This window comes from Canis lupus, chromosome 2 (genome assembly GCF_003254725.2).
Source record: "Canis lupus dingo isolate Sandy chromosome 2, ASM325472v2, whole genome shotgun sequence".
Lineage (NCBI taxonomy): Eukaryota > Metazoa > Chordata > Mammalia > Carnivora > Canidae > Canis > Canis lupus.
The window spans coordinates 79,553,654-79,578,887 of NC_064244.1; the positions used below are offsets into that span (position 1 = coordinate 79,553,654).

Sequence of the window (25,234 nt, forward strand, 5' to 3'; positions counted from 1 at the left end):
GGCACATCCCAGGTCGTGCGGTTTAAAAGGCCCTGGCCCCGCCTCCCGGCCCAGGCTGCTAGCTCATTGGCTCCCGTCCTGGAAGCCCAGCCCCTTCCCAGAGCCGGGAGCTCAGGATTGGCCAGAAGCAACCCTTCATTTGCATAAGAGCCTGTTGCTCCGCCCCCAGTACGGAGGGCGTCCGTTTCTCCCTCCAAGGGAGCGAGTCCCCGCAGGCACCGGGGCTGGGGCACCAGGGCCTGGGGGGTGGGGGCGGGGGGAGGCGAAGATGTGGGGCGCTGACCTGGGCGCCCTCCTCACTTCCCACACTCCTCCTCCTCACCCCCCTTTCCTGCATTTCCAGAGCTGATACGGTTTAGCGGGGAGCTCTCCACCCTGCTGGAGGAGCTGGTGAACATGCAGGCTCCCAGGCCCCACCTCCAGCCTGACACAGCGGGTAAGGGGTGCCTCCTGGCATCGGGATTTTTTTCATAAGCACCCCCAAAGCATCGTGAGAAACTTTGAGAAACACCTGCCTTTTTCTTAAGAGCATGGAGCGTGGAAGCAGGACTGGAGGCAGCTCTGCCTCAGCCTCGTGCTGGCTGTGTGGCTGGGGACAAGTGGCTTCATTGCTCTGTGCCTCACCTGCCGCCTCTGAAAACGCTGTTGCAGGGCTCACGTGGGCCCACGTGGGCAGAGCTCTAGTGTGGAGCCCGGCCTCGTTCTATTACTGGCGTTGTCACTCTGACCACATGGCAAAAGCCTGTGGAAGGGGTGGGTGGCCCTCTCTGGCCAGGAAGAACTTAGAATGTCGGAGCAGGAAGGCTCACTTGTGAGGGGGGGAAACTGAGGCCAGAGGAGGCATTTGGCCACCTGAAGCAGCAGGAGCAAGGGCTCTCAGGAGAGGGGTCTTGGGGACCCCGACTCCACCATGCATCAGCTATGTGGCCTTGGGTGATAGGTTCCCTCTCTCTGAGCCTCGGTTTCCTCATCTGTAGAAAATGTGGCTAATCACCAGCCCGGCAGAGATAATGGCGGGGACACACCCTACCCAGCCAGGCTCCAAAGGTGCTGAATAGAAGCTTCCTCCCTTCTCTCTGGCGATGCTGCCAGTCTGAGGCAGGGTAGGGACAAGGACCTGCTTCCCAGTGTCCCCAGTGGGTGCACGCCCAGCAGCTCAAGGATCTTCAGCAGGACTCTAAGAATGGTGCTCTTCTATCCCAGAGTCTGGGAAGGGTGTTCCCAAGGAGAGATGCTGGGCTGCTGAATTCAATGACAGCTTTACTTCTTTGGCTAGAAAATGGCTTGATGGCAGACTCAGATCTGGACTCAGGAGGAAGCCCCAAACAGTCTCCCTACCCGCTTATGAGCACAGCTGGGGAATTGCTGCAGAAAGTGGGGGCTTCCTCCTGGGGACTGGCCCACAGTGCTAGGGGCAGGACCAGCTTCCGCCTTAGAGCCCTGTATCTCCCTTCAGAAATAGACCCAAGCCTTCGCCTCTCCCCTGTTAATACCAGGTTTTAGAAACCCATCTGTGGTTCATTCAGACTAAAGTGTCGATGACTGATGGGCAGCAGCTTTTTGCCTTTTAGTCCATAACAAAAGGTAAAATAAAGTGAATGAGTGTCAGAGGATAGAATCTGAGGCAGCAGCCAGTGTGTAGGATGAGAGGGGGTGATATTTCCAGGTCCCTGAAATCAGACCACTGAGGCTGGGTAACCTGCAGGCTTTAGAGGCAGGAATGAAAGGGAATCCTAGTGGCCTTCGGCCCTGGGCACCAGTCCCACTGGAGGATCTCCTGCCTCTGCCTTCGCTCTGAGAGATGGAAGAGATAGCCTAGGGAAAGAAGAGGCAGGCCCCACCCCTCCCCTGATATCCATCTCAGCCGGGCACTTGGCCTCAGAGCAATGGGCCTGTGCCAGCCATCCTGCTGAATCAGCCTACCTGCCTGCCTGCCTGGCACTGACTGGCCCTGGGGCTCTCCCAGCCAGGTAGGAACTGCCCGTGGCCAGCGGAAGTTGAGCCAAGGAGCTGGGGCACGGTGGGGAGAACTGGAAGGAGGGCCCCCCTCGCTCCTCCCCTCCTCCCTACAGCCCAACAAACAGACACTAAGGAGGCAGCCACTTGAAGAAATGCATGTTGACATTTTTATTAATCAAGCAGGAGGTGATCAGTCGTCCAGAACATTCTCAGAGGGGACTTTAGGGCCCTCCGACAACTCTAGCAGCAATTCCAGAGCTTCCCACGCCCAGGGCAGCTCTAGAAGGCCTGCTCCCCGCCCTCCCTATCACTCTGCAATGCCCCTGCCCTTCCACCCACAGCCTTTCCCTGGAGAACCTCAACCCTGGCTGCAGGCTCTTGGCCCCCAAAGAGCTCCCTTCTCTCCTTGGCTCAGTCTAGGCTGGGTCATGGTTATGAGCAGAAAGTGCAAAAGTTAGACCAGGGACTTGTGAGTGGGGTCCTCAGAGTCTTCTGGAAGGGGAGGACCCAGGTACAGCACCCCCACCGCCTTAAACCATAGCAGTCCTGATTTTATCCGCTTCAGATCTTGGGTTTCCATGGAAGTTTCTGATTGCTAAGTAGTCCGTGGCTCACAGAGTTTACCAGGGGCTGGCTGGCCCGGCCCCAGTCTTACCAGGGGCTTCTGTAAAGCCCCGGTGGTGGAGGGCTAGGGCCGAGAGCCGCCAGGATGGCCCCAGAGGCAATGGTGGGAGGGGGCAGGCTGGGTCCTTTGTGCCCATGCCTGCCTGGGGCTGGAGAAGGATACCTCTCGCCTGGCACCGGCCAAGCCGACCTGCCTGTACACATCCTGGTGACCTCACCCGGGGCCAGGCTCTTAGCCACCCCGCACCCTGGTAGCAACTCTCTTCCCCTCTCTGGGAGGGGACACAGGCCTGCCGGAGGAGGGGGGTCACTCTATAGGGAAACCCAGGTGACACGCAGGGTCTCGGGGCTGCCAAGAGGGACTGGGCAAGCCGTTCCTCCCACTGCCAGCGGGACCAAGGGGAATAATTAAAGACAATTAAAGGAAATTAAACCCCACCTTCAGAGATAACCTAATGGCCCCCCCACCCTCTCCTAACCTCTGGGCCCTTGCCCCCTGTGACATCTGGAACCGCCAGCCCCCCTTCACATTCAGGGTACAAAACCCGAAGCGAGGACACCTGGGACACAGAGGCCAGGCCCTGAGGCTCGTCCGCCACCCTGGCCTCCCGCCTGCCAGCCTTCCTCTGGGTGGCCCCCGGAGGCCTCTCTGGCCTCACAGCGTTTGGGGGCCGGAAGCTGCCAGCACTCGTAATTAAAGGCTTCCTACACAGGTAACAAGCACCCTTCTGAGGCTGGAGTCAGGCATTAAAGGGGTTTTGTTGCCTTTTCTTTTTAGGACAGGCCCTCAGATGCTCGGCCTTCCTGTGCTTATTGGCCTCTATAAATATGGCTGAGGGGTGCCAGGAGGTCACAGCTTGAGGGTCCCCTGCATGGGGGCAACAGCTGGGAGAGAAAAGGGGGTGCCCCACCTCTCTGCTCCTGCTCTGACAGGAACCACAGGTGCCCGGACCCAGGCCCCCACCCCCGAGCTCAGGCCCTCTGGGCCCCATTCCTGGTGCAGACACGAAAGGAATATCAGCACAGAGGAGCAAGGACCCAGCACGACCATGACCACGCACGGCCGTCCTTGAATATGTTAAGGTGGTTGCTCTTTTCCAGAACCTCGGATCAGGAAGAGGGAGGGAAGAATGAGGACAGTCCTTGGGCTGGGGCGGCCACTCCAGGGATGAGGGTGCGTGGTGTCTGTGGCTGTACCCCGGGGCCTGCGGTGGCCAGCACGTGTCCAGGACCCGGGAAGATGCACCTGAGGCTCCCCTGAGAGGATGGAGGCCGGGTGGAGGCTCCTCGCCCTCACCCTGGCGGGGTTCCCTGGCAGGTGGGCACAGAGGATGGCGGGTGGAGGTGGGCTCAGGGCACCATGTGCCACCACTTGAAGGAGAAAGGCCGCCGGCGCACGTTGGTGCCACAGTGGATCTCCCCCAGCAGCTCGTGGTAGAACAAATAGTCATCAATGAAGATACAGTGGAGGCCCAGCGGCTCCAGCAGGGACCGCACCTTCTCCTCCAGGCAGCACTGGCCGTTGATGATGGGCCCGAAGGGCTTGGGGATGCCCAGGTACTTGCCCAAGACCACCATGTTGACCTGCAGAAGAGAAGGCGAGAGGGGAGCCCTGCTGGCTGGGGATGCTCTACACATGGGGGACCCATCCCCAGGCCTGGCCCATCCTCATCAGCATCCCTGGGCCACCAGGATGGGCACTTGCTCCAAAACTAGGGTCTATGGAGAAAAGAAACGGATTTGTGGTTGGAAGAGAGGATTCATACCAGGTGGGGCTGCCGGGAACACCCATGGCAGCTTTATAGGAATGAAAGTATTCCTCCAATACTTTCTTCCATCTATCAGAAAATGGTCAATTTTCCAACATAAATTGTTGGAAAATAAATGTTAGAACAAGATTTTACCATCATCTGCCACAAACTTCAGACAACAAATACCTATGAGGTCTACAGCGTGCACGTCCTTACAGGTGTGGAGCCCTTGTGCAGTGCACAGCTTGCTCACCTTTCCCGGGAAGCCCTGATAAGTGTTATGGTTTATTGAACATCTCCTGTGTGCCAGATACATCATCACTAAACCTCACTCCTCCCTCTGAGTCAGTGGCTGGGAAGGTTAGTAACATAATCCAGGCCACACAATCAGAGAACGGAGAGATTAAAATTCGATGTGGGTCTAACTCATGCCCAAACTCACACTCTTTATACTCCACCAACGTATAGCACTACAGCTGCCTGGGGGAGCCGAGGAGTTGGGGCGAGGGGCTAGGAGCCCTTGGGGACATCTCCTGCTTCCCTGGCTGAGGGCCCTAACCCTGCGGAAGGGAGGCCTCCCCAGGGCAGGGTATGGAAGGGTCTCAGAGAAGACCTCGGCCTTACATTGATGGCCAGAGGAGCTGTGCTTGGAGTTCAAAGGGGACCCTCTGGACCTGCTGTCTGGAGGGTAGTGCTGGGTCATCTCAGCACGGGATGGGCTGCCCTAGACTCTGCGCTCTCACATTCTCCATGCCGTGGCCCTGTCACCATCAGGTCTGCCCTGCAGGGCCATCATGAAGCTGGAGGATCCTCTGGGGTCAGTGCCAGGGCCTTGGTCCTGAGCTACCCACGTGCCCCCTGATGGGCTGGGATGTGCTGAGTGAAGTGGGGCACGTAGAGGCACAAAAGGCCAGGAGGGGAGCCAGTCCGGGTCTGCTTCTTCCTAGATGAGAACTCAGGAGATGGGAGGCTCCTCATGTGCTGGGTGACCTCAGGCCAGGCAAGCACCCTCCTCAGAGGGCCTGTCTCCCCATCTAACAAATGAGGGGGTTAAGGGAGTGTCCCCCATGGGCTCTCCCCTGAGGACGTACTGGGATCCTTTAGCGGGGTCTGGACCAAAGCTCAGAGATCCCCACAGAGGGGTGCGTGTTGGGGTCGGGGCTCCCAGCTGGTGTGGGCAAGGCCACAGCCCAGAGAGGGCTGGCCAAGGTCATGGGCTCTGGCCCAGGCCCTCCCCTAACCTTCAGCCAGAACCAGAGCCTGGATGCCCCTTAATCCTTCCCTGACCAGTAAGGCAGCCACTGGCCACATGCAGCAGTTGAAATTTAAATGAAATAAAAGTACAAATTTCATTCCCAGCCACACTAGCCACATTTTAAGTGCTCAGTAGCCACATGCGGTTTAGGGGCTCCCGTGTCGTATTGTGCAGACACAGAACGTTTCCATCATCTGAGACACTTCTAAGAGACAGCACCGCCCTCGAGCAGTGGCTCCCAGCCAGGGTGATTTTGTCCCTAGGACATCTGGGTGTTCACAATGAGGGGGGTGCTAATGACATGTAGTGGGCAGGGGACAGGGACACTCAGCCATCCCATGATGCACAGGACAGCCCCTCAGCAAAGGATTCGGGCCCAAAATCAGCAGAGCCAAGGTGATGAAGCCCTGCCTTGGAGGTCTCTACCAGGACCCCACAGTGAGGAGTCAGGAGTGAGCGCAAATCCGGGCAGGGAAGCCCCACCCCGGATACGTGCCTCCAGTCAGGATCAGGACGCACCCCCACCCTTCGGCTTGTCCAGTGACAGGGATGAAAGGGCCCAGGCTGACGAGGGAAGGTCTCCCATCCTGGGGAGCCACTCCACAAGCTGCCACCACCCTGACATCCTTTCCCAAGGTGTTAATGGTTTAGCTAGCGCAGGGCAGATAGCATCGCCCGGCCCCTCCCAGAGGCCACCCCAGTGAGATCACATCTGTGCATCTGCTTGTCAGCGGCCTGACTTAATGACAGCCAGGGAAGCCGCCACCCTGCGCCGGCCTGCCCGCCCCGGGAGCCGCACTGGGGAGCAGCCGGCTGGGGGCCGGGGTGCGGGGAAGAGCGCGCAGCTGAGGCCCACAGTTGGAAGCCTGAAAACACCGAAACCAAAACACGCTTCTTTTTTCCACTTGGGAGGGAAAAGAGGCCTAAGTTGTGGGGCTGCCGTCGGCACCGAAGGAGGTTTAGCAGCATCCCTGGCCTGCACCCACTAGATGCCAGCAGCACGCCCCTCCCTGTGGCAATAAGATGCCCTCGAGGGGGCAAAATCGCCCGGTTGAGAGCCACCGATGGAGATGCTCTATACCTGCGCAGAAACCAAACACACGCGGGAGAGGTCCACCAGGCCTCCCCAGCCTCTGTGCCCGTCTGTGTGGGGCAGGAGGCGCTTGTCCCCTGGAACCCCTACTGACACCCCTCCGGACCCTGCCGGGCCCCAGGGACAGGCCACGACCTCCTTCTGCGCTCTCACCATGTCAGGGAAGAAGGCTTCTGCGTAGGAGCCCTTGAGGGAGAAGAGCTGGGGGATGTCCACGATGTCCCGCTCGCTCAGGCCCAGCTCCCGCTTCAGCACCTCCCGGTTCCAGTCGATGCATTTCTGGGGGAGGGGGAGAGAGGGGGCGCACCCGGGGAGCCAGGGGGCCTCTAACGCTGGCTGGACGCCCACTGCGTGCCAGGCCCCCACAGAGCGCCGGGCACCCAGGCACTCTCCATCCGTCCTCCCAATAGCTGTGTGCCCCTCCCAGATGGGGAAACTGAGTCACGAGTGATCCGCCCGAGGGCAGAGAGCTAGGAGGCAGCAGAGCTGGGATTTGGATCCTGACAGTTTCTGGTTCCAAAAGGCGCTTGCCGCTACACCACACGGCCCCGGCCACGGCGCGGCGCGTACCCCTGTCCATGTCGGCAGTTTGGGAGAGGGCCAGGCTCCACTCAGGAGAAGCGAAGGGCCCCCTCCGTTTCCTGAGCTCCAGCTCTGCACCCGGCCTGCACCTTGCATGCGGTCGGCTCCAGCCCTGCCCCTTCCAGAGACCCCCTCCCGCCTGGTGTCCCCTGGCCAGGTCCCCTTAACTCCTACCCACCCCACCACTCACCCCACGGGGCCCCATTTCTCCACCACATCTCTCCCAATTCACTCTGCTTCCGGAAACTCATCACTCCCCCCCCCGCCCCCCGCCCCAGTAGACCTAGATCTCCCTCATCCGACTGGGCGCTCCCTGAGGCCCCTGCTGTCTCCTCCATCAGACTGGGGGTTCCCTGCGGCAGAGGCCCTAGCCTACCCACAGGACAGTCAGAGGCCCTGGGGCTGAGCCCCTGACCCCCACTCCAGCAGTTCCTGGGGCAGCTTCTGCTGGGAGGTGTGGGGACCCTCAAGAGCGAGCGGCGGGCCGCCTCACCTGTACATAGAGACTGTCGTTCCTGAGGCGATGGTCCGCCAGCATCTCATTAATGCTTCTGTTCACCTGGTGCCTTAACCCTGCGAGAGAAAGAAGGCAGGACGGGGCTCAGGGCGGACTGCCCAGGGCCATCTCGGGCCTGGGGCCGCAGCACCTGGGCCAGGATTGTTCTCCCACCTCAGGGCCGGGGGCTGAAGATAGGACGGAGAAAGCCTGGGGACCCTGCCCTCGGGCTCTGGCTGCAAGTGCAGGGGCTCCTCGGGCAGGGGGTCGTGGCTCGGTACTATGTGATTACAGCACAGCTACCGTCACTGGCCTCCCACCACGCTCTGGCACCCCACTAAGGTTATGATTAATCTTCAAAACGAGGCTAGGTGGGTTCATTATCACCCCCAATTCAGAGAAGAGGAAACTGAGGCACTGAGCGGTTTCGAATGCAATCTTGATCTCGCAGCCACTAACGGCAAGATCAGGACTCGAACCCAGGTCCTGAAGCACTGCCACATCCCTTCCAGGTGAGAGTGATGAGATCCATGGGGGGGTGGGGGTGGGGCTCAAGGGGGCCAGCCAGGCCCTTGGACCGTCTGTCAGCTCCCAGAGGCAGGTCCACAGCGGGGCTCTGACCACCCACCTGGCTTCTCACCTCTTCCACTCTTGAGCCCAGAGCCCTATGCATCCTGCATCCCACATCCGCATCCTGCATCCGCCTCCCACATCCTGCATCTGCATCCCGCATTCCACATCCGCATCCCATATCCCACATCTCGCATCCCACATCCTGCATCTGCATCCCACATTTCACATCCCACATCCCACATCTGCGTCCCACATCCTACATCCGCGTCCCGCATCCCACATCACACATCTCGCATCCACATCCACATCCCGCATCCTCATCCACATCCCACATCCACATCCCTCATCCCGCATCTCACATCCACATCACGCATCCACATCTGACATCTGCGTCCGACATCCCACATCCACATTCCACATCCTGCATCCGCATCCCTCATCCCACATCCCAGGGAAAGTCCTGGGCCAAGCACTCCTCTCGGAGCCTCCGGGGAAAGGGATGGGGGAGGGTACGAGATCAGCAGGGTGCACACTCTTTCCGGTGGTGCCCCTCCTGGGGTGTGGCCAGGAGCCGCCCAGTCTTGCAGAGGAGGCCACCCCCTGCGTGTGCCTGGGCCAGTCCACTGACCTCCTGGCTCCCCTGCCGGGCCCAGTGGAGGGCAGCCCGAGGGCCCTCATCCTTAGCTCCCAGGTGAGGATGTCGGGGGAACAGCGAGGTCCGGCTCTGAGCTGACGAGCAAGGCAAAGGGCCTGCTAACAGGCCTAGCCACGAAAGGCAGGCCGGTGCCCAGGGCTGGCCCCCAGAGGATGGGGTCCCCACGGGTGACCGGGTCGTTGGCACTCACCATCAAACTGGGCGGCCTCCCCATACCCCTCGTCTTTCTTCTCTTGGAACAGTTCGAGGCAAGCGCTGGGGCTCGCCAGGAGCAGCCGGAAGCCCTGGCACAGAGGGAGGGAGGACTGCTCAGTGGACAGGATCCCCCTGGACGCAGGAGACCCCAAACCCAGGAGGGGCCTGAGTTCAGAGGCCAGACCACACATGGGTCCCACCTACCAGCCACAAAGACCTCTCCGCAATTCCCCTAATTCTCCAAGCTGCTTCATGGCCCAGGCCTTTGTCCAAGCCATTCTTTTTGCCTGGCTGCCCTTGTCTCCCAGGGAACTCAGCCAGGGGTTGCTGGGAGGTCTCCCCTCCCGGGCCACCTGCCCTCTGAGGCCTGGGCCCCACTCTGCAAGGGGGCCAAGCCCTCTGTCTCAGGTTTTGAATCTCACCCTACCCGTAATTGCCCTTCTGAGCCTCAGTTTTTCCATCTGCAAAATGGGGATCATGATCAGATGGAACTGTTAGAGGATTAAATAAACTAAAGCAAATGAACAAAAAATAAAATAAATAAAATAAAACAATAAAATAAATAAATAAATAAATAAATAAATAAATAAATAAATAAAATAATAAAATAAAATAAAATAAAATAAAATAAAATAAAATAAAATAAAATAAAGGACACGCACATCATAGGTGCTCCCTACATGTTACCAGTTATTATCATCAGCGTTGTCATTCCCTGGTCCAGGCTGAGAGGTTTGGATCAGAGCAAACACAGCAACGTGAGAGCGAGTGTATGAGCAGTGGAGCCCATCAGTGCCCTCCTGAGGAGCTCTGACCTCCTCCAGGAAGCCCCCCTCCCCTGGTTAACACCATCTGGTCCCCAGGGTGCCCTGGCTCTGAGCCCACTACGCACAGAGGCGGTGAGCTGGTTCCAGGCGGCCTTGCCCTCTCCCATCCCCTCAGGCTGGGTAGGGGCAGGGGTGGCCCAGGCAGGAGGAGAGGGGACGCACCTTTTGGTCAGAGGTGGGCACGAAGCTCAGGAACTCATCCACGTGGCCCACGGACAGCCAGTCGGAGTAGAGCTCCACGGGCGCCTGCACCTGCTGGGCCTGTAGGAAGTCCCGCACCACCTTGGTCATTCGCCTCCCACCGGACCTGGGGCAGGAGGGAGAGAGCAGGGTCAGCTCAGGCCGATGGGCTGCTGGCTCCCCGCGGGTGCACGTCCTGAGCCCCCCACCGCTGTCTGAGCTTCGTGACATCCCTCCGAACGGGTCGTCGTTCGTCCCCCCTTCCTGCCCCCCGGCCCGGTGCTCCCAGGAGCTCACTGTGCATCCTGAGCATCATCCCAGGCAGTCCGCCCCCTCCTGCCACAAAGCATCCTCCGCGAGGCCAGGAAGGTCCTGGCCGCTCCTCCCACTAGAGACTCAAACAAGCGAGCTCCGCTTGCTAAAGGGAACAACAGACCCTCACCCCACGTCCCGGGACTCGGAGGGCCTGCCTCTGCCCAAGACGCCCAGCCCCTCCCTCGGCCCAGCGTCTCCCAAAGTGGGGCCCTGCACCCCCTGGGAGGCAGACATTCGTGTGCAAGAGAACCACTGCCCCGTCATCTGTGCGCGACGCCGCCTGTCTGATCCTCAGCACTTCCTGAAATGAGCCCTGGACCAGCAGAGGGAGGGGACAGGGAGGGGGTCTCGGGAGCTGGGGTCTCAGGGCTGTGGGAGGAGACGTCACTGAAAGCCGCCTGCACGTGCGCAGGGATTTCAACACTGCCTTGGGCAAGGCCATGTCCCCATTTCACAGATGGGGCAGCCAAGGCCCTGCAAGTTCAAGGGGGTGACTTGTCCAAAGTCAGAACAATGTTTTGTATACTCTGGGCCCTCTCCACCTTCCCCTGGGACAGCACCTTCTCCTGCTGCCCCTTGACCATACCGGGGACAGCCCTGCCTCAGGGCCTTTGCACATGCTGTCCTCTGTACCAGGAATTCTTTCCCACGCCCCGTCACCCCATGGTCACTTCCATCTTCAAGGTTGAACTCAAATGTCACCCTCTTTCTCTAGGAGACCTTTGAAAATTGCTACAATCCCTTAATCCCCTTCCCGGCTCTGTGTTTCTTTACCGTATGGGGTGCTAGCTAGCACGCTTGACACCTCGCATGCTGTCTGATGTCAGACACCAGAACGTGAGCTCCCGGGGGGCTGGCGGGGAGGGACAGTCCATGGTCCCTGTCACCCAATCATGTCATAGACTCGACGCTGGGCAGTGACAAATGACAACATTAACTTGCTCTGGGGGACGGGATTGCGGGCAAACACATCTCTTATATTCCTGTTATTTGAAGACAGTGCCGGCGAGTTAAAAAGACGCCTTAAACACACTGAGAGGGTGAAGAGTGAGGCTCCAGAACCCGCTCCTGAGCAGGGAACTCGGGGAGGTTGAGGCAGGGGCCCCAGCCAGCAGAGGCTGACCTGCCCTCCGAGTCACCACCAGGGGGCAGACCTGCTTAAAGATGATCTTAGATACGGGAGCGGAGGGTGGAGGGGGTGCTGGCCTGAGGCCCCCACATCCCTACAAATACCAGACGCAGGTCATGATCTGAAGGGGGCCTTGCTGAGCTCTCTGACCCCCCACCCCCACGCCCCTCCTGGCTCACGCCACTCCAGCCCGCAGGTCTCCTTGCGGCCCCTCTCATGTCCCGCACACTCCTACCTCAGGGCCTTTGCACGGCCCACCTCCACTCCTTGGCGCTTCTCCGTCCCAAATACCCACATCTTTAAGGCCCTCGCTTCTCTCGGGGCTCCGTTTCCATGCCAGCTTCTCGGCAGGGCCTCCCTTATCTGACATCACCGACCCATCTACTAGGCCCGCCCGCCGTCTGTTCCTCCCTGCGAGGACGAACGTGGGGTGTCTGTTTGCCCACGGCTGACGTCAGGAAGAGGTTGAGGCAGGCGCCCGGGCGGCAGGCTGAGCGCTACCTTCACATGAGCCCGGCCGAGGGAGCTCTGGATTCTGACGAGAGCGCTAACTCGCTGTGGGACCCTGGGCGGTGGCTGTCGCTCTCCGAGCCTCACCCCCTCCGTTTACCGAGGACCTCGTTCCTGGTGTCGACACAACGGCCGGTGGGCTGGGCCGCTGGAGGTCCCCCACCCCGTCCCTATCCCCAGCCCCTGCTCTGAGCCCAGTAGCTTCTAGAACATTTCTTTTATCCAGGGCCGCAGACCTGGCATGTGGGAAAGCTCAGGAAACATTTCCACAATCAGTGAACAAACGCACGAATGAGTGCACTCCATTCGCTTTTCCGAGCCTCAGCTTCCTCATCTGTGAAATGGGAATAACAATCGTCCCAGCCTCATAGGGCTGTTCCAAGAATTAAATGAGGTGACGGCTAAATCCTTATGTTCCCGGTACGTAGTAGTAGGTGATTAATAACCTGTGGTCCAGTGAGTTCCAACCTGCTGCGTGGCTGACCCCCAGCCGGGGCCCAGGTAAACAATACCTGCACGTTCAGAAGGCGGTTATCATGAATTCTTCGTCCACACTCGTGCTGATTATGCAGCTAGCACAGAGATTTTTTTTTAATAGACCCATTTCACAGACGGGAAACTGAGGCAGGGGTATAAAATAGCGTGTTCATTTCATAACATATCTGTCGTGCCCTAATATACCCCCGTGTCTTCCAGCGTGCCTGGCACATCCTGGGCATGAGGGTAATAGCTTCGAATGAGTTTGTTGAGCACCCACTGCATGCCAGGCACTGTCGTCAGGCCTGCTTAGGTGGTAGACCCCAAAAACAGGTGACTCGTATGTGGCAGAGGTAGGACTCAAATCCAAGTCCACGCATGCTCCGAAGCTTGCGCTCCTTCCTCCTGGGTCCCCCTCTGGAGTGCGGGATGACCACCCAGCACCCGGCAGAGGCCCCAAGGTCCTTCTACCTCTGGGGCAGCGGATCGGGACCCGGATGGTGTCTGAGCATGAGTCACCCGCAAGGTGAGCATTCCTCTTGCTCTACCCAGCTTGGCCACCCAGCTACGTGCCTGGTGTCGGTGCCAGGAGACCCTGCCTCGCCTGGGCGCAGCCCTGAGGCCACCAGGGCCACCGCTCAAGGCTGAGTGGCCTTCCTGTCACTGCCTGGCCACTCTGGGTGTCAGTCAGGGCTTCACATTTTCACCTGGTTTCCATGCCCACCCACACCCAAAGGAGAAGGTGGCCTCTGGTGCCTGGCGTGTGCTGACGCCCCAGGCAGGAAACAAACGGCCCCCCCAGGATCCCTATGCCACGCACCCTGTTGTTGGGTGGCCTGCAGGCAGGGTGGGGGCCCGTTCGGCGGGATTTAGCAGGTACTGTCACCTGTCTAAGCACTAACCTCTAAATCCCCTGTGTCCTGCCTGATGACAGCTGTCCAGGGAGGGACCCACAAGTCACCTCCACCGCCCTGGTGTCGTGCCGTTCGCCTGTAGCCACATGGTGACCTGCGAGCCCTTTCAGCTGCTGCTAGAACAGCAGCTATTTTAACCTCCTCCTGGGACGGGTCACCGGGTGCATCTCCTGCCTCTCTGCACCATCTGGCAAGTCCGATGTTTCAGAAGAAACTGGAAATCGGGCTTTTTACGTAAGGCCTCCCCCTACATACGTAGTGGGTGACTAATGAGGCTCACGAAATACTAGGCAGGCCCGAGACCGGGAGTCACTAGTTCGTGAGTTTTCTCCAAAGATTCCAGAAGCTTTCAAATCTAAGATTCTAGGTCTCAGTCTTTGACTGCAGGACCGCTCACGGGAATTAAGACTGTTTCTCAGACCAGAGACCTGGAGGGTGTATGTAGGGGGGTCCCTACGCGCCCCCCACCTCCCGCCAGGCCTCTCACTTGGGGAAGCTGCTGCCGATGAGGATGCGGCCCAGGGGGTACTCCTTGCCGCCCACGGTGACCGGCGGGCTGACGTCCAGGTTGCCGAAAGAGTCAAGGCTGGAGGCGCCGGCGAACAGGATCTCCCGGGTTACGTATCCAAAGTCGGGACCCTAGGGGAGGACCAGCAAGCCCCCCCCACCCCAGAATGAGGGGTCAGTTAGGACAGGAAGTGACAGCTGTGGGGTAGGGGCTGGGGTGGGGGTGCAATTAAAGTCCAAGCCCGAAACAGGACGGTAACTCAAAAAATCCCCGACTGTTGGGAAACCAGGCAACACGCTGCTTCTAGAGAACTCATAGGTCAACGCAGAAGTCCAAGCAGAAACCAGACACTACTTTGAAGTGAGAGGTGACAAGCACGCAGCACACCGGCCCCTGCAGGTGCTCGCCAGGCTGCACGCTCGGAAACGGCCGCAGCTCTGAGCACCCGTGTTAGGAGGAGAGAGGGTCGGAAAATCCTGCCTCCGCTTCCAGGCAGGAAAAGAACAGCAAGTTAGACGCAGAGCAAGGGGAGGGGGGACGGAGTAACGATGAGGGCAGAGACCAGCAGGGGACGTCCAGGCCAGGGCGAGCCTGGGCTTGGGGTCAGGCCCTTGGCTGATACAGAGTCACCCCGCAGGGCTCGCTGTCACCTGCACTGGGACCCGGCCCCGGCCCCTCTGGCTGAGGTTGGCGCCCCGCTCTGGGTGCCCATCATGAGCTCCCGGACTCCCCGCTCACGGCCCCCACTTGGACACGGGCACCGTGCTGGTGCCGGGGGTGTGGGAGCCCGTAAACAGGCAGAGCCGCCTAGTGGGAGGGCTGCGGAGACAGTCCCTTGGTTTTGCATCTCGGTGCCACGAGCTGCGTGGCCCAGGCTGAGTTACTTAACCTCTCCAGGCCTCGGGGAAAGAGGGGATCAAAACAGCAGCTATCCACAGGGCTCAGGATTGGGGGGTGATCTATAGAGCTAGGGCCGGGGGCCTGGAACACACGGTAGCTCGGTGGCCGGGGCGGCTCTGTCCCCATCCTGCGCGTGAGAGGCAGCATGGGGCCTGGCAGCAGCAGGTGTTCAGAAAACACTTGTTACCTGGGAAGAGGCCCCGCCTCATGAAAGCCAGTCGTGAGAGCTGACGAACGGTGCATCTCCCACAAAAGGCAGTTTGGTCTCCCCAGAGCTAACTCCCCTGCTGGCCCCCACCCACATGGGGGAGGAGGGCTCCCCAGGAGGACTTTACTCCTGTCCCTCCTGGAACAGGGGGGATTTGCATGTCATTTGCATGCCACTCGCATGTAATTTGCATGTCATTTGCATGCCCTCCACTCGTGTCCCTTTCGCCCCCTAAGGACAAAGACCAGGACCAGGGAAGGCCGATTGCAGGGTGCTATAGGGGGAGCCACCCAAGGGACCCCCACTCTGCCCTTTGCCACATACCAGGATCCGCTTATAAGGGAAATGCTTCAGACCTCGGTTTCGGGGGGAGTCAAAGACCACTGGGAAGGCTTTGTGAGGGGCCTCCGTGTAGCCAAACTCCATCTCGTCCTGGGAGGGGAGAAGAAGAGATCACAGCGGTGTCCCGGAGTGTGATTTGCCTAATGAGGTGACCTGGACCAGGACGGGGCCCCAGCTGCCCCCTAAGACCTGGGGGTATGTGCCTCGGGGGTGCAGATGAGGCCTCCTAGGACCCCAACTGGGAGACGACTCTGTCTGGAACCCAAGCATTTGGGGGAAACAGGAGAGACTGGGGTGACGTGGGCAGTGGGCAGGCATTACCCTAAGCTGCCTGCGCCTCGCCACCCCGTCCCAACCGAGGCCTGGCTTCTATCGGGAGACCAAGGATGCTTCGGAGCCTGTGCAGTCCCCATTTCCCAAAGTCAGGGTGAAGGCTGGGGACCCAGGCATCCCAGGCCACCCCCACTGCTCCAGCACCCACCTGGATCCAGCGGTCATTTCGATTTTCAACCTGAGGGCAGATGACCAGCTTGCAGTTGGCTTTCAACGCTAGGTCAGACATGTCTTCCAGAAATTTCTTATTTGGGCCATGAGAGTCTACCACACTGTAAGAAACGAGGAGAGAGGACGTGACAATGACCTCTGACCGTGGTGGCCTGGGTCCCGTCCGCACTCGGCCCCATGTGGTCCCTGGGTATAGGGTTTCAAACACAGCCCCTACCCTAGGAAGGCAGATGCAGATCGTGTCCCCAGATCTATCAGGGGGTGGGTGCAAGGGGAGGGGCAAGCCCAGGTGTGTGGAGCCCGAAGGCCGGGCACACGGCCAGTAGGGCAGCCAGGGAGAAGGTCACCTGCAGACGGGGTTAAGGTGGCAGGGCAGGGACAAGGAGCCCCAGCCACCCCTGCTCCTTTGGCCTACGCACAGGGGTCAGGGTGCAGTCACTGAGCAAAGGGAAAGAAAGACTTCTCTTCCGAACGCCTGCGGAGCAAGCCTACATCTCCACACCTTCCTGCCTCCTGACGTAGGCTCCAGGTCAGCTGCGGGCCTGTCCACTGGACTGACCTCTGACACAGGGACCCGGAGCGGCCTTGCCAAGCAAGGCTCACCCGCCCAAGCCTGACCGGGGCCCCAAGAGACAGCAGAAGTGCGAGGGTCCGGGGCTGGGCGGGGGCCCACAGCCAATGTGGAGGCTGGGCTCCTGCATTCTCTGCAGGCCCAGAGGCACACCCACAGCAGGGTGCACCCAGGCTCCTGCACCTGCCCACGGCCTCAGCAGAGCCCAGCCTCGCCACCCGGTCTAGGTCCAAGCCATCCTAGGGCTGCACAGGCAGGGACCCCGGCGCCAGAGCTGGTGACCTCAGCCGGGCCTTCGCTGCACAGGATACGGTGGGGCTGACCGGCCCAAGCCAGCCTCCTGCTCCCCCTGCCCCAGCCTGTACCCGCGGGTGACCTCGATGCCTCTATCCAGGCAGGAGCGTTCTGTTCCTGTCTCTGCGAGGCCAGAGATGGTGGGATTGCTGCAGGAGGGGTGAGGCCTCACCTGCACGCATACAGCTCCAGGGGGGGCTGGGTGTTGGGGGTCATGATCCAGGGAGCCACGCGGAAGGCCACGGTGTCTGTGAAGAGGGGCACCTCAGGCAGGGTCTGGGGGGGAAATGAGGACTAGATGGGCCCTGCAGAGAGCCCCATCAGGCCTCAAGCTCCCCCAGGCCTCCGGCCACCAGCCCTAGAGGCTCTGGGCTGGTCCCCTAAACCTTCAGCCCCCCTAGCCCAGCCCCCCAACGCGGTACGTACCCCCGTGTCCACCAGGCTGACACTGAGGGACACCAGCCCCAAGAAATCGGCGTCAGGGAAGGCGAGTCCTTCCACAAAGAAGTTGATCTTCCGCTCCCCCCGCTGCCGCTCCACGTCATAGGACAGGCGCTGAGGCCCGAGCACCTGCTTGTAGTCCTCGAGGGAATTGCCGCCTACGGGAAACCAGAGTCAGGGCCCGTCCGTGCTGGGACTGTGGACGGGAGGAAGGAGACCAGAGGCCGGGGAGCCGGCCAGAGCCACCTGCGCTCCCCTCGAGCCCTGGCACGGGCAGGCTGTGTGACCCTGGCTCAATGACTCAGCCTCTCTGAGCCTCACCTCCTCATCTGTGTCTCATGAGGTCAGCATGAGCCTTAAATCAGATAAAGAGGGCGCCTGGGGGGCTCAGCGGCGGAGCGTCTGCCTTCAGCTCAGGGCGTGATCCCGGGGCCGGGGATCAAGTCCCCCAGCGGGCTCCCTGCATGGGGCCTGCTTCTCCCTCTGCCCGTGTCTCTGCCTCTCTCTGTGTGTCTCTCATGAATAAATAAATAAAATAAAATCTTTTTAAAAATCAGGTAAAGAGATAAAAGCAGCTGGCACAAAAGGTGAAAAATACCCAAATGTCCATCAACTGGACAATGGATAACCAAAACATAGCCCGTCCACAGAAAGGGATATTTTTTACCCACGCAAAGGGACGAGGTACTGACACGCGCTACCATAGGGAGGAACCTTGAAAATATTAAATATTATGCGCAGTGAAAGAAGCCGGACGCAAAAGGCCACGTATCATGTGATTCCATTTACAGGGAATATCCAACACAGGTAGGGACGTCCACAGGGACAGAGTCCTGGTAGCCTAGGATTGGGGGCGGCGGGGGGCGGGGAGGGGGAGGGGATGGGGACTGAGTGCTGAGGCCACGAGGCTTTATGTGGGGGTGAGTCTTGCAGCTAGAAAGAGGTGGTGGTCGCGCAGCAGCGAGGATGCACTGAGCGCCCCTGAGCTGTCCGCGTTCAAGTGGCTGCTTGCAATTATGTGCATTTCACCTCAATTTACTTTTATTTTTATATATTTATTTAGAAGGTTAGGGTTTTTTTTTTAAAGATTTTATTTATTTATTCATGAGAGAGAGAGAGAGAGAGGCAGAGACACAGGCAGAGGGAGAAGCAGGCCCCATGCAGGGAGCCCGATGCGGGACTCGATCTCGAGGCCCCGGGGTCACGCCCTGAGCCAAAGGCAGGTGTCCAACCGCTGAACCACCCAGGGGTCCCCAGATCAGGCGCTTTTAAAAATAAATTGAAAGGGACGCCTGAGTGGCTCAGTGGTTGGGTGTCTGCCTCCAGCTCAGGCTGTGATCCTGGGATCTGGGATCGAGTCCCGCGTCGGGCTCCGTGCATGGAGCCTGCTTCTCCCTCTGCCTGTGTCCCTGCCTCTCTCTCTGTGTCTCTCATGAATAAATAAATCTTTAAAAATAAATAAATAAATAAATAAATAAGCCTGGTCTGAAGAAATTAAAATTAAAATTTTAAAAAAGCAAAAGCGCCTGGCATGTAGGACTTGTGCCCCCGTCTGTCCCCGCTGAGGGGTGCCCAGGAAATGTCCCCCGGCAGGCTCTTCTTCTCAGCAGGAAAGGTCATCCCTTCACTCAAAGACGCTGCTTATGTTCTGGTGTCGCGGGAAGTGTCTCCAAGCAGCGCCTCCTCCTAACCTCCCAGGACTGGGCCTGGGAGGAAGGTTCTGGCTCCTGCCAGGCTCGTGTGGCCAGAACGACGAGTTCTGGGTCCGTTTGCACAGAGGGAGGTGAGGGGGGAGAAAGATGAGGGCAGGAGAAGCCTCTTGCTATTTATAAAAATGAACACAGGCCGGTCAGGATTAAGGATTGGTTTTTTTGTTTTGTTTTAAAGCCACAGATTGTGATTCATAAAATCTCTTAGCAGAGCAGCCGGGTCCTCAGGGCTGGCTGGGGCCTCTGCTTCCCGAGTTCTCGCTCCCCCTCGAGCCGGCCCCCTGGGTAGAGGACGGAGCACCCATGGAAAGAGCAGGAGCCTTGGTGCTTGGGAGACCCAGGTTCAGATCCCTGCTCCGCCAGACAGCGGAATCGTGCATCCGAGCCCGTTACCCCGTCTATAAACCTGGGACTCGTCTTGGAACCTCCTTCTTAGGTGGCATGCTGCGAGCTGAGTTACGGAAGATGCTGGAAGATGGGGCTGGGGTAAGAGAAGAAAGGCTTTGGGGAGCAGAGGATGAGCGGAGCCGGGAGGAAGCAGCCCCACCAGGCCACTCACCCCTAGCACAGAAGACCCCCACTCGCTTGGAGTCCGAGAAGGGCACGTTCAGGACCAGCTTGTGGCTGTCGAAGAGCCTGTCTGGGCCGTCACAGCTCAGCACCATGGGGGACATGTCCTGCAGGTCTGGAGGACGGGTGCCCTTGAGACCACCCTCCCTGCGCCCCTCCAACAGGCCGCCCCCACCGCCTCCCCAGCCGCTGCTGCCCACACCACCGCCCTGGCCAACCCCGCACACCCTCCGTCACGCACCGTCCAGTGACGTCAGCTGGCTGTCGGTGAGGTCGGGCCCTCTGGACATAACACTGTCCCGGTCACAGTTCACCAGCAGGACGGCCCCATAGCCCTCGGGGCCCCAGCGCCAGGTTTTCTATAATAAAAACAAGAGGCTTTGGGGGTCAGTGGGACCCAGAGGGCCTGGGAAGGGGCTCTGGAGTTGGCCAGGGCCGGCTGCTTTGTTAACACAGAGACTTGCGTATTCGGGGTTTGCTTCAAGATTTAAGGAGGGATCATAGGTTTGGAGACTGTAGTTCCAGGTCTCTTGACCCAGATCCACCCCACTTTTCTGCAGTGAACAACCTGTGCAACCTTACACAGTGGCCATCGCCCTGGAGGAGGAAGGGTGGTGTCCCGCCTTCAGGAGGGAGGTTATTCCAGAAAAAACCTTCACCAGCCCATTGAGCTTTGGCCCTGCCTGGGGGACAGAGGCTGCCTTGCCCTGAACTTCACTGGCTGGATGATCCCAGGGAAACGTCCCCCCTCTCAGCACTCTCCCGGGCCCTGTCCCGCAGACATCTCTGGCACCCACCCTCAGTTCCGCAGGCCCTGCAAGGAGGCCTAAGCTGAGGTGGAAGGATGCTGCAGCCCGGCCTCTGACTGCAGCTCTCCCTGACACACCTCTGCTCAGTCCCCCGCACGCCCCACAGGGCAGGGCCCGCTTGCCTTGCGTCCCGGAAAGGAAGGCTCTGGGAAATCAGCTCCCAGTCCCAGGGGTGGGATTCACGCTCATCTGGGGGACTTCACAGGGCCACTGCTAGCCCATGGGACACATGTGTCCACCTCTCTTAGTAAATGCTGCCCTATGCCAGGGCGCAAGACGTGACCTGTGCCACAGCCCCACACACCACCTTAGCCAAGCAACCTTGTGCAGTGAGCCACCCGCACAACCCCCCAAGGCTGCCCCTCCTCATCTTGTCCTCAAAGCCTGTCCTCGTGGCTCTTTCCCTACAAACTACACCTCCTACCCCTTCCAGGATGGCTTCAGATACTCCCCATATGGTCGTGCCTTGAGCCCACCCCACCCTCCTGTCCACCCAGCCTCTCTGCCAGAGGCCTTGTCTTCTCCCAGCCTTCAACTTCAGCCAGTCACTTGACAACCTTCCATGAGGCACTTACCGTGTCGGGGGGAGGGGGTGCAAATACAGCGAAGGAAGAGGCATCAAGCAAAAGAGCCAACCCCAAGCCCTAAGCGGAGCAGATGGACTCAGGGAGGCTCGCGCACGAGTCGCCCGGCACATCGGTCACACAGTCTAAGTTACGCCCACTTGTCCCAGCCTGGCAGCCTGCAGATGGGCTCCCCACACGGTCGGACCCATCGCCCCCAGGCGGGCCCGCCTGCCAGCCCTGCCGTCGTGGGCGAGCCAGCAGTTTCACCTTGTCGCCGTGGCTCCTCTTCACCTTGCCCCTGCGAGCCGTGTCGACATCCAGGGAGATGTCTGAAAAGGGAGGGAGAGCAGCTGCCGAGCCGGAGCCAGTTCTGTCCTCACGCCCTTGAGGCCGGGGCCCCGGCGAGCTCTGCCCACGGGACCCAGGAGGACCTATCTGGGGACCACACCGATGCCCAGGAGGCCGTGTGGCCGCCCCCTGGGGCCCTGGATGCTGGGGGGCCCGAGTCTCTGGCCCTTGAATTTCTTGCATATCTACGGATGCTGGATTGCTGGCTCCTGGTGGCCCTGGCTCTGGTCGATGGGGACAAGGCCTGAGGTTCTAGGTGCTGGTTCTGCAGTTCGTAGAGCCGCCTGCCCGGGCTCTGGCTGAAGGTGGCTCGTGGACCCCTGGAGTCCAGGGGGTGGCAGGTGGGACTCGGGATGGAGGAGGCCCACGTGGGTGTAGCTGCTGGGCCGTGGGCAGTGCCGTTTCTGGATTATGGTGGCCCTAAGCACTGCTGGGTCTCCTTCCCTGGGTCAATTGAAGGCTTCTGAAGAAGCTCCTCAAGGTGGAGGAAGATGGCCATGAGCCTGGCACCAGGGGGCCCCCTGAGACCCCCAAGCGGGCAAGGTGGAGGGTGAGGGGATTCACGGGGAGCCAGGGAGGCGGTGCTTACCGACGCCAGTGAGGTAGAGCACGCTGTGGCCCAGGGCACCGCCCTCGTGCTGCCCGAAGTAGGACACCTTGACCTGTGGGGACAGACACAGTCAGCCCTAAGCCGGCACGGCCACCCCTTCAGAGATGGTAGTGGCAGGGGGCGTGGGGAGACACCCTGACAGTCCCGCTTAGAGGCAGGGGCGGCCTGGGCGTCTCTAGGTGCTCCCCACTGCAGAAGGTCCAAGGTTCTAGGCTCCTGGCCTGGACTCAGAGCCGCCTTGCCCAGCTAGAGAGGCTGGCCATGCCTCCCTGGCCCCAGGGCTGGGCTGAGGAGCAAGGAGGGCTGAGTAGGGCGGGGTGGATCCCACAGGACACAGCCGGACCCTCGGGAGCCCACGGAGAGGTCAGGGAGGAGGAATGAGGGAAGGGGCAGCTGACGCCTTTGACACGGACAAGTCACTCAGCCTGGTAGGCCTCCGTTTCTTCATCTGTAAAACGGGAACAATGACCACATGCCCTCCCCACCCCCACCTCAATGGCCACAGAGTCTTTCCCACCGTCCAGAACCCATGCCAAGCGCTCCACCCAGGCCATCTCAGCGAGCACCCAAGATGGGCCCAGGAGACCGGGCCCATTCACAGGGAGGGCCTCGGCGCTCCCTGCCGGCTCGCAGCCCGTAAGCAGGGGAGGCAGGATTTGAACCCATGGCAGGCCCCAGGGCAGGCCCCAGGGCAGGCTCTCAACAGCTGCACAGCCTCTGCCTTTTCCCCGTCGGGGGAGGAAGGGCCGTGTCCACGGACCAGTGGGTGTCCATGTGTGTGGTGGGTGCCTGGGGGCGGGTGACGAGGGGCTTGTCCGTGAAAGAGAAGCTTTCTTCTTCGATGCGGGGACACACGACATCTGGATAGGCGCCCGTGTCTTCGGGCACGTGTGCGTGCGTGCGTGCGTGTGCACGGGGTGTCGCTACAGAGCCCCACCTGCCACACGTAGGGCTTTAGGGTCTGTGCGTGGGCGGGTCACAGGGATCAACACGAGGGCGCCCGCGAACTTGAGGGGGTGAGTCGGCAGGCTGTTTTCATGGGAGTATCTACCCGTGGAGGGGGGACGTGGCAGGCTCGGGTGGGCTTGCGTGCCCGGGGTGTCTGCGGAGCAGCCCCAAGATGTGCTCTGCGGGTGTCGGCATCAGAGCCTCGTGGGGTCTGGCCGAGGAGAGTGATGGGTGAATGGGGTTGTGCTTGGGCGGGGGTGGGAGACGCAGCCCCTGGCCGCGGAGACGTGGCCTCTTACCTTGAGATCATTCAAGTCCTTACTGGCCGCGTCCACGGACAGGGTCACCTCCACGTCGGCGGCCAGCGGCCAGCGGGACTCATCTGGGGGCACCGTCACCCGTGCTGGGTCGTAGACCACAAACACCTCCACTCCAGAGCTCCCAGAGACCCCGAAGGTCTTGGCCCCCTTGGGCACATCACTGCCAGAAATGAGAGAGGAAAGGTTCCAGGGGGCCCCGAGGGAGACCCCACAGCGGCACCCCCAATAGCTGGGCAGGGGAGCGGGAGGGGCCTGCCCCCGGCCAGGAGACCGGCCGACTGGGCACCGGGCAGCCTGGGCTCCCTCCCTGCTCGATGTGACCCACCCTGGGCACCTGTCCTGTCCTCCGGCCTCAGTCTCCCCATCTGTAACCCGAGGAGTGGGAGCCGAGCACTGGCCGTGGGGCTTCGGCCTAGGCGCAGGGCCCTTTCGCTGGATCCCACACAGTACCCAGGACATGAGACAGACAAAGGGAGCAGGGTGTGAGGCCAACCCACGGCATGTACCCCCCACTCCGTCAGCGGTCCCTGAGGCTCCCGGAGCAGAGGCAGCAGACCTCTGGACCCCCACCCCCACCCCCACCCCAAGCCTTCCCATTCTGGACTTCCAAATTCCCCGACCCGATAGGAAACCCACTCGGCTGTCCACCTCTCACCACCCCCACCGCCGCCACCCGATTGCTGGGCAGCTCCTCAGGGGTCTCCCCGGACCCACCTGTGCCCCCTCCAGCCTGCCCTGCACACGGCCCACTGAAGCCAATTGTATTGTTCCTTGCCTCAAAAGCAGTGGTTCCGTCACTCAGTAAAAGGCAAAGGCCTCACGGGACTTACAGGGCCCCCTGTGATCTGCCCCTGCCACCTCCCGACCTCTCCTCCTCACAGAGCTCCCCCCGCCCACTCTGCTCCAGCCACACTGACCTCCTTGCTGTTCCACACAGTTCCCAGTCTGTCCTGCCTCAGGGCCTTTGCACTAGCTCTTCCCCCCAGATATCCACAAGGCTCATTCCTTACCCTCTTCAAGGCTTCTCAGTGAAACCCTCCACCACCCCATTTAATGCTGTGCCTTGCCCCCACCTTCTCCCCCTCCTCCCTATCCCTCAAGCTAGGCCCCCCATGGGGAGCCCATACCCTAGAGGGGCAGTTGGACAACAGCACTGACATGTCGGTCCTTCTCCCTCCCCTATTTGTCATGGCTCTCCCCTGCCGCTCCCCAGACAGCCACCAGCCTCAAGGCCACCACTTAAGGTCATGTCCACTTGCTAGATGCACCTGACTGCAAAGATGCTGGGCCAGAGGGGTCCTCTGGTGTATCCTCCGGCCTCTATCTTTTCCTGGACCCCTGAGGACCCACTGAGATATTGAACCCTCTAGAGTAACCAGTCACCCCTCCGTAACCCCCACCACGGTCACCTGTGCCCATCAGACTGCCTCCGATGATAATGGTGTCAGTGGTCAGAGTTACAACAACCCCAAGTCCTGCTCAGCACCTGATCTCTGAGGCTCAGCAAGGCAGTTATCATTATCCCCATTTTATAAATGCGGCCGGAGTGGAGAAGGGGCTGGGGCCCTGTGGGCCCACTGGCAAGACCCCCCCACGCCACCCCACACTCGTGGCCCCACATCCCCGTGGGCCCGGTACCTTCAGGAATTCCTATCTTGCCTGCCCTTCATCCTGGTTTCATTAGTCACCCTAGAAACCCAAGTACCCCAGACGCTCACCCTCTCATCTGACCCCATCTCCCACCTGCCCCCACTCCTGGACAGTCCCACGTGCTGTCACCTGCACCGTGGCCTCAACCACATCTCAGAGTGTTTCCCTGACCTCTGCACTACAACAGAAGCCTGACCCCACAGTGGGCAGGGGCCCCCCTGCAGCCCTGCCAATGGGGCCACTTCCCCCTCACCTCCCCTACCGCTGGGCCCCGAGATGAGCAGGAGCCCAGTGTGCTCCTCTCTGTCACTTCCATGGCATTGTCCCTCTGCCCGCATTCCTGGAGGGGACTGGCTCCTGCCACCAGCTCCAGCGCTGCTGCCCCCACTTCCTATTTCAGT

The 25,234-nt window shown here is 60.3% G+C and overlaps 1 protein-coding gene across 2 annotated transcripts in view; it reads right to left on the reverse strand.

Moving 5' to 3' along the window:
• Positions 1-2,103: 2,103 nt before the first annotated feature.
• Positions 2,104-25,234, reverse strand: part of PADI1 (peptidyl arginine deiminase 1) — a 41,077-nt gene continuing 17,946 nt past the window's right edge. Inside the window, exons 2-16 of one of the 2 annotated variants that reach the window (XM_025447442.3) lie at positions 23,163-23,343; positions 21,895-21,967; positions 21,225-21,286; positions 19,824-19,941; positions 19,572-19,697; positions 17,289-17,461; positions 17,035-17,138; positions 15,975-16,098; positions 15,476-15,583; positions 14,023-14,174; positions 10,173-10,317; positions 9,179-9,272; positions 7,758-7,837; positions 6,836-6,961; positions 2,104-4,167 (exon numbers count right to left, since the gene is read on the reverse strand). In XM_025447442.3, the coding sequence (XP_025303227.3) occupies positions 3,934-4,167; positions 6,836-6,961; positions 7,758-7,837; positions 9,179-9,272; positions 10,173-10,317; positions 14,023-14,174; positions 15,476-15,583; positions 15,975-16,098; positions 17,035-17,138; positions 17,289-17,461; positions 19,572-19,697; positions 19,824-19,941; positions 21,225-21,286; positions 21,895-21,967; positions 23,163-23,343 (1,900 nt within the window). In that variant the 3' untranslated portion in view covers positions 2,104-3,933. Of the gene's footprint in view, positions 4,168-4,924; positions 5,278-6,835; positions 6,962-7,757; positions 7,838-9,178; positions 9,273-10,172; positions 10,318-14,022; positions 14,175-15,475; positions 15,584-15,974; positions 16,099-17,034; positions 17,139-17,288; positions 17,462-19,571; positions 19,698-19,823; positions 19,942-21,224; positions 21,287-21,894; positions 21,968-23,162; positions 23,344-25,234 lie in introns of those variants that run through there. The other variant, XM_049106746.1, reaches the window with a different exon arrangement.